At 46.3% G+C, this 9,259-nt stretch overlaps 1 protein-coding gene across 1 annotated transcript; it reads left to right on the top strand.

Moving 5' to 3' along the window:
• Positions 1–1,370: 1,370 nt before the first annotated feature.
• On the top strand, positions 1,371–7,067 carry LOC138354838 (serine-rich adhesin for platelets-like). Its single transcript, XM_069309339.1, has 2 exons — positions 1,371–1,524; positions 5,965–7,067. Exons 1-2 carry the CDS (start codon positions 1,371–1,373, stop codon positions 7,065–7,067), a joined length of 1,257 nt encoding a protein of 418 aa, XP_069165440.1.
• Positions 7,068–9,259: the final 2,192 nt, after the last annotated feature.

The following is a 9,259-nucleotide window of genomic DNA, read 5'->3' as shown; positions in this document are numbered from 1 at the left end:
TGGTCTTGGCTGTACCAGACACTGGGGACCATAACACTGGTCTGGGCTGCACCAGACACTGGGGGTCTACAACACTGGTCTGGGCTGCACCAGACACTGGGGACCACAACACTGGTCTGGGCTGTACCAGACACTGGGGGTCTACAACACTGGTCTGGGCTGTACCAGACACTGGGGACCACAACACTGGTCTGGGCTGCACCAGACACTGGGGGTCTACAACACTGGTCTGGGCTGTACCATACACTGGGGGTCTACAACACTGGTCTGGGCTGTACCAGACACTGGGGGTCTACAACACTGGTCTGGGCTGCACCAGACACTGGGGGTCTACAACACTGGTCTGGGCTGTCCCAGACACTGGGGGTCTACAACACTGGTCTGGGCTGTACCAGACACTGGGGACCACAACACTGGTCTGGGCTGCACCAGACACTGGGGGTCTACAACACTGGTCTGGGCTGTACCAGACACTGGGGACCACAACACTGGTCTGGGCTGCACCAGACACTGGGGGTCTACAACACTGGTCTGGGCTGCACCAGACACTGGGGACCACAACACTGGTCTGGGCTGTACCAGACACTGGGTGTCTACAGCACTGGTCTGGGCTGCACCAGACACTGGGGACCACAACACTGGTCTGGGCTGTCCCAGACACTGGGGGTCTACAACACTGGTCTGGGCTGTACCAGACACTGGGGACCACAACACTGGTCTGGGCTGCACCAGACACTGGGGGTCTACAACACTGGTCTGGGCTGTACCAGACACTGGGGACCACAACACTGGTCTGGGCTGCACCAGACACTGGGGGTCTACAACACTGGTCTGGGCTGCACCAGACACTGGGGACCACAACACTGGTCTGGGCTGTACCAGACACTGGGTGTCTACAACACTGGTCTGGGCTGCACCAGACACTGGGGACCACAACACTGGTCTGGGCTGTACCAGACACTGGGGGTCTACAACACTGGTCTGGGCTGCACCAGACACTGGGGACCACAACACTGGTCTGGGCTGTACCAGACACTGGGGGTCTACAACACTGGTCTGGGCTGTACCAGACACTGGGGGTCTACAACACTGGTCTGGGCTGCACCAGACACTGGGGACCACAACACTGGTCTGGGCTGTACCAGACACTGGGGACCACAACACTGGTCTGGGCTGTACCAGACACTGGGGACCACAACACTGGTCTGGGCTGTACCAGACACTGGGGGACTACAACACTGGTCTGGGCTGTACCTGACATTGGGGGACCACAACACTGGTCTGGGGCTGCACCAGTCGCTGGGGGTCTACAACACTGGTCTGGTTCGAGCCACAACTCAGCGAGGCTGTTATGAAGCCCGCCGTGATGAATGAGACGTGACAACGACGTCCGCGTTCTAGACTCGCTCTACGAGCTCTTGATGGATGTAGTAAACACGATGAGGGCACAAAAGAGGAAGGAACAGGTAGAGAAAGAGGAAAAGGGGAAAGGAGGGAACAGAGGAGCAGTGGAGGAGGAAGGAGGTAGGTATGTATTAGGAAGCTACATGCAAGGGACAGAAGAATGACCCAATAACATCCCAGGATATTTTGTGCTCTCTTCTTAGTGGCGGGGAATTGCGTGCGCCCTCGTCCACGCCACACTGACAGGAGCATAGGCTCCACCACGAGCAAAGCTCAGGTAAGTGTTACCTGAGTCATGCAGCTATATGTGCTTCACATCAGAATACATTGATGGAGGGATTGATACACGGATAGGTAGATAGATGGATAAATAGAGTATATAGATGATTATATGGATGGATAGATTGATGGATAAATATATGGATGGATATATGGACTGTTAAATAGAGGGATGGATATATGGACTGTTAAATAGAGGGATGGATAGAAAGATAGGTGGATAAATAGATGGATAGGTAGATGGACAAATAGACGGATGGATAAATGGAGATATAGGTATATAGATGATTGGATGGAGTATGGATGGATGGATGTATTGAGGAATATATGGATGGATAGATAGATTGGAAGATAAACAAATAAGTAAATGGATGGATAGACACATGGCAGATGAGACAGACAGACTAGAGCCATGCCAAGTATCCCCCTAGTCTATACCTATGAGGGAAAATGTCTGTCTGTTCAGAGTTGAAGGCTAGATGCTTGGGGCTAACCTCACAGAAATTTGGTGGGTGAACAGTCTTGGGTACGGAACGAACATAGGATTGTCGGCATTGTCGGAAAACCATTTAATAATATCACCATTTAATAATATCAATCCAACAGGCAGATAATATTGCTGCCATTGTATACACAAGTTAACCCATAGAAAATGTAGCTTGTTGTGGAATTTTCCGTCAATAGAAAACGGGATATCATTGCCACATACTATTCTAAATTCACCAGCTATTCTGATGGGAATTATTCTTAAATACATTAGTCTTTGGACTTTTTACATCATAAAAACATCTCATTTGAATTAACTTAATTATCAGTATCAAAATAAAGTAAATGTGACCCTTCTATCACTTACTGATAACTGGACAAAGTGCCAAGGAGTCAGTGAGGAGGAAGAGGTCAGCCATTGTTTGTTAAGACCAGAGGCGCAGTAGAGCAAATTCAGCTCCTATAATTACTCTTGGACGAAGTGTGATGGAGATCAGAGTAGTGTTCTACCATCATCAACACGCTGTCAACATAATCAAGGGAAGTGTCCTACCGAAACCCGTTTATCTAATCATTTCTGGCCAGTTAAATGTTAGGTAGATAAGGGCGACCGGTTAGAATACGAACCAGCCTCTTAAATATAGGTAATTTAGCCTTGGTCCATATTATCTATCATACAGTGTTTTCTCGGATATAGCTGTCATATATTAGGATTCTGGCTTCACAGCTAGCGCCCTTTGACAAGAACAAGAAGAGAAAGCAAGACTTGATACATCAGTTAATGGGTGATGGAAGCTAGCCTCAAACGAGGATAATTTGGTGTCTACATCCTAGTTATACCTGGTGGACTAAGCCTGCTGTACAATAAGATAAGGAACCTCCAATGTATACTAATATATGTAGTTTGATTGGCTGCATATATATAAATTTAATATAAACCCCCCCTAATGTGTAAGGATCGATTTGTGAGAACTATTGCAGAAATACAGTCCACTTAACATCATACCAATTGCTATCGAAATATATAAATTAACGTAAATATAAATTCTATATGAATTCATATAAATTAAATAAATGTAAATCTCACAGGTCGATTCCCACAGGCATCACCAGAGTTCAAAGGGGGAACAGTGTGCCTGGATCACATTCCGACCCCACGACGATTTTCTACACTGTCTGCTGGCTGTACTTAGCTTAATTAAAAACTCTTATAGTAATATACAATGATCTCGGGAAAGTTATCATAAGTTTTCTGCGGTTCATACATGGGCCATAACAGCGTAAAACAGACTATCATTTGACTGCCTCCAAGGTTTCTGAAGACCTACCCATCTATCTCTCCCCCCTCATCTTCCCCCTCTTTCCTCATCTTCCCCTGTCCTGCCATTTTCCTTCATCTTACATCTTCATTACAGCTAAAATCAACGAGGATAACATCTTCATCACCATAAGCATTCATTACTCAATATGTTCATCACTGTAATTATCTTCCCACACCAATAACTCGTGGAAGTTCACAGTAAACCCGTGAAAATCATTTAATATATGTCCTTTGTAAAATTTATGTATTTAATTGGCCTATGTCCGTACCTTCCTCCAGACCATTCACCCTTTAAAATGACGTGAGGCTTCCCTCTAGCAAATGGCCTTCAACCATGGCCAGGGAGAGAGATAAACATACTGACAGACAGACAACCATTCATTGTGTCCTCTATATGATGGGAAGGTTCCTTAGCATTGCTTGGCTTTGATTATCTCTCCCTATCTTGCCCCTCTTCCCTCCCTACCCCTCCCTACCCCTCCCTACCCCTCTCTTCCCTTATACCTATCTTCCTGGTCTTTCCTCGCCCCTCCTCTGCTGCCCCTTCTGTGCAGCACAGATTGACTCCCCCCCCCCCCCCCACTTTAACAACCTCTGTGCCTGCTACCCCATCTCCCCTCTCCCCTCTCCTCTTCGTCCCTGCCTCCTTCTCCCACCATCTTATTCCCCCCATTACATAAATTGTCTCCACTCCTACCTCCCCTCATTCAACCTTCCCCCCCCCCCTCCCCAATCCAACCCTTTTATCCTACATTCCATTTCTACCTTCATTCTTCCTCATCTTTTCATACCTTTCCACTCCTCTCTCTCTCCAAACCATCTACCATCTCCTTTCCTCCCCTCCCTCTTCCTCTCCCCTCCCTCTCTCTTCCTCCCGTTCCATCATGCACCCCTGCAAACATACAGTGCAACCGCAAATTTATTTTTACAATTGTTGTGACTTCAAAGACTTCAGACTTTAAAGAAGTTACTAAGATACTAAGAATAGGAGCCGATCCTTCTTAGTGTGAGCCGACCCGTACCCTCCTTCGACACTCCCCTTATGGGCACCAATCACCAGGCAAAATTCCAAAGGCCAAGCATCTGGCCTTCTATCTTGAACAGACTAACAGTCGGTGTCTAAGACATGCTCTTGTGTTTCAATATCTGTAACTTCACGCTGCACAAGAACATTGTGCTGGAGGTATTGCTGTTGTTGAGTGGGCAAGTATGGCTGGTTATCATTACAGTCTTGGAGCTTGTCTAAGTAAAGCTTGAGAGGTTTGAGACATGTTAGGGCACGAGGGGTTTCTGCCCAGAATGTTTACATTTTCAAGAATCTTCCTTAACAAAATATAAAGTAGCAGGATTGCATTAGTACACTTAAAAGGATTTTGACAAAGTGAAATTTATCCTTTAATGTTAGTAAATACTTTATGTGGTGACCAATGTATAATCTGTGATTGACGAACATGTTGTTAATGTTAAAGGATTTAAGATTATTATAATGTTTAGATATACAGGATGTTTGAGGGTTATGCAGGATGCTTCCATTAGGTTTACAGTTCGTTATCTGAACCACTCTTAGCATGTAACATTGCCATCCTTTAAGATTAAATAGTTCTTGAAAACTTGCAGCAGAAATGGTCATAGTTGTAAAGTCATCTAAATGAAAGTTACAATAGCATTTTAATTAAATTTATTGTTGTCATTTAATGTTATTGACAAAAAAAAAAGTGGTCGTAGCATTCCTCTGCGGAGGAACTCCAGTTGACAGCCTTATGTGCCAGTATTACTGCACATTAGGCACAGTATTACTGCACATTAGGCACTAGCACAGTATGTGCCAGGGCCTCCCACAGCCTCCATTGTGGCTGTGGGAGGCGTGTTGCACACCTCTAGCCTTCAGTTACGTGTAGACTGAACATGATTCATATTACACACAGAAATCACAATTGCGTGATGCATCAAATCAACAAATCCACAAATAAATTTCTGCCTTGTAATTTCTGGTTGCAATTCTTTTACCATGTCGCAGCTCAGTCGATTAAGGCAGCGTCTGGATGCTCTCGGACGTAGGTTCGTATCCTCATCACGGCCCTTGTGGATTTGCTCATTCATATTCCTCGAATTGATTATTTTGCTTGTATGTCATTATAAGTTTCTGATGTTGGACACATATATTAGTGAGAAGGATGGTGCTCCAGGCGAGAGGTCCTTCCTGGCCTCTGAGCCACTGGCTACACCGGCCAAAATATCCTCTCATTAGCACTTGCTAATTACATGTCTCCGCTCTAACGTCCAAAATTCTTATAATGAGTTTGTTAAATATCCTGCATCCAGATATCCAAGGGGGGGGGGGGGGGGGACTGTATACATATCTTTATATTTATATGATAACAGGAGGAAGGAGAGACGAGGAATCCAACAAGATCATTAACACGGCTGGTGCTCTGAACTCCTGGAACACTAATACAACATATCAACACCAGCAGCAACCACACAACAAACATACACCCAAGACGTCAGCAGCACTCGCAAGACGTCAGCAGCACTCACAAGACGTCAGCAGCACTCACAAGACGTCAGCAGCACTCACAAGACGTCGGCAGCACTCACAAGACGTCAGCAGCACTCACAAGACGTCAGCAGCACTCACAAGACGTCGGCAGCACTCACAAGACGTCAGCAGCACTCACAAGACGTCGGCAGCACTCACAAGACGTCAGCAGCACTCACAAGACGTCGGCAGCACTCACAAGACGTCAGCAGCACTCGCAAGACGTCAGCAGCACTCACAAGATGTCAGCAGCACTCACAAGACGTCAGCAGCACTCACAAGACGTCGGCAGCACTCACAAGACGTCAGCAGCACTCGCAAGACGTCAGCAGCACTCACAAGATGTTAGCAGCACTCACAAGACGTCAGCAGCACTCACAAGACGTCAGCAGCACTCACAAGACGTCAGCAGCACTCACAAGACGTCGGCAGCACTCACAAGACGTCAGCAGCACTCACAAGACGTCAGCAGCACTCACAAGACGTCAGCAGCACTCACAAGACGTCGGCAGCACTCACAAGACGTCAGCAGCACTCGCAAGACGTCAGCAGCACTCACAAGATGTCAGCAGCACTCACAAGACGTCAGCAGCACTCACAAGACGTCAGCAGCACTCACAAGACGTCAGCAGCACTCACAAGACGTCGGCAGCACTCACAAGACGTCAGCAGCACTCACAAGACGTCGGCAGCACTCACAAGACGTCAGCAGCACTCACAAGACGTCGGCAGCACTCACAAGACGTCAGCAGCACTCACAAGACGTCGGCAGCACTCACAAGACGTCAGCAGCACTCACAAGACGTCAGCAGCACTCACAAGACGTCAGCAGCACTCACAAGACGTCAGCAGCACTCACAAGACGTCAGCAGCACTCACAAAACGTCAGCAGCACTCACAAGACGTCAGCAGCACTCACAAGACGTCAGCATCACTCAAGACGTCAGCAGCACTCACAAGACGTCAGCAGCACTCACAAGACGTCAGCAGCACTCACAAGACGTCAGCAGCATTCACAAGACGTCAGCAGCACTCTAGACGTCAGCAGCACTCACAAGACGTCAGCAGCACTCACAAGACGTCAGCAGCACTCACAAGACGTCAGTAGCACTCACAAGACGTCAGCATCACACTTAAGACGTCAGCATCACTCAAGACGTCAGCATCACTCAACACGTCAGCATCACACACAAGACGTCAGCATTACACATGACGTCAGCATCACAAACAAGACGTCAGCATCACACACAGGACGTCAGCATTACACACAAGACGTCAGCATCACACACAAGACGTCAGCATCACACACAAAACGTCAGCACCAAAAACAAAACGTCAGCATCACACACAAGACGTCAGCATCACACACAAGACGTCAGCATCACACACAAGACGTCAGCATCACATGCAATACGTCAGCATCACACACAAGACGTCAGCATCACATGCAATACGTCAGCATCACACACAAGACGTCAGCATCACACACAAGACGTCAGCATCACATGCAATACGTCAGCATCACACACAAGACGTCAGCATCACATGCAATACGTCAGCATCACACAAGACGTCAGCATCACACACAAGACGTCAGCATTACACACAAGACGTCAGCATCACATAAGACGTCAGCATCACATAAGATGTCAGCATCACACAAAAGACGTCAGCATCACACAAGACGTCAGCATCACACAAGACGTCAGCATCAGACATGACGTCAGCATCACACACAAGACGTCAGCATCACACACAAGACGTCAGCATCACACAAAAGACGTCAGCATCACACACAAGACGTCAGCATCACACACAAGAGGTCAGCATCACACACAAGACGTCAGCATCACACACACAAGACGTCAGCATCGCACAAAAGACGTCAGCATGACACGCAATACGTCAGCATCACACAAGACGTCAGCATCACACAAGATGTCAGCATCACACAAGACGTCAGCATCACACAAGATGTCAGCATCACACAAGACGTCAGCATCACACAAGACGTCAGCATCACACACAATACGTCAGCATCATATGCAATACGTCAGCATCCCACACAAGATGTCAGCATCACACACAAGATGTCAGCATCACACACAAGACGTCAACCTCGCACACAAGACGTCAGTATCACACACAAGACGTCAGCATCATATGCAATACGTCAGCATCCCACACAAGATGTCAGCATCACACACAAGACGTCAGCATCACTCACAAGACGTCAGCCTCGCACACAAGATGTCAGCATCACACACAAGATGTCAGCATCACACAAGACGTCAGCATCACACACAAGACGTCAGCATCACACACAAGACGTCAGCATCACACAAAACGTCAGCATTTCACAAGAGGTCAGCATAACACAAGACGTCAGCATCACACACAAGACGTCAGCATCACAAAAAACGTCAGCATTTCACAAGAGGACAGGATAACACAAGACGTCAGAATCACACAAGAGGTCAGCATCACACAAGACGTCAGCATCACAAAAGACGTCAGCGTCACACAAGACGTCAGCACCACAAAAGACGTCAGCGTCACACAAGACGTCAGCACCACAAAAGACGTCAGCATCTCACAAGAGGTCAGCATTGTAGAAACCGACCTGTGATATTTATATTTATTTAATTTATATGAATTTATATTTTTGTTAATTTATATTTTTCAATAGCAATTAGTATGATGTTAAGTGGACTGTATTTCTGCAATAATCTCACAAATCGATTTTTACACATTAGGGGGGGGGTTATATTAAATTTATATATATATATATATATATATATATATATGCAGCCAATCAATCTACATTATTAAACTACATATATTAGTAAATAAATTTAGGAGGTGCCTTATCTTACTGTAGAGTAGGCTTAGTCCACCAGATATAACTAGGATGTAGACACCAAATTATCTTCTTGTGAGGCTAGCTTCCATCACCCATAGTAACTGATGTACCAAGATATATTCTTGCTTCCTCTTCTTGTTCCTGTCAAAGAGCACTAGGTGTAAGCTGGAATCCTAATATATGACAGCTATATCAGAGAAAACACTGTATATTATATATGATAAGGACCAAGGCTTAATTACCTATGTTGAGTCGATCGTTCGTATTCTAACCGGAATTAATATTATCTACCTAACATTACTGGCCAATAATGACTTAGATAAGATTTCGGAAAGACACTTCCCTTGTGGCTGATGACAGCATGTTG

This window comes from Procambarus clarkii, chromosome 64 (assembly GCF_040958095.1).
Source record: "Procambarus clarkii isolate CNS0578487 chromosome 64, FALCON_Pclarkii_2.0, whole genome shotgun sequence".
NCBI lineage: Eukaryota > Metazoa > Arthropoda > Malacostraca > Decapoda > Cambaridae > Procambarus > Procambarus clarkii.
This window is presented reverse-complemented; position numbering and strand designations above follow the sequence as displayed.

What these genes read in the sequence shown, in the direction of transcription:
- LOC138354838 (XM_069309339.1), top strand. Translation starts at nt 1,371, where the DNA reads ATGAGACGTGACAACGACGTCCGCGTTCTAGACTCGCTCTACGAGCTC. An exon ending in AGCAGTGGAGGAGGAAGGAG is followed by an intron (nt 1,525 to 5,964) that starts GTAGGTATGTAT and finishes CAACACCAGCAG; the next exon opens with CAACCACACAACAAACATAC.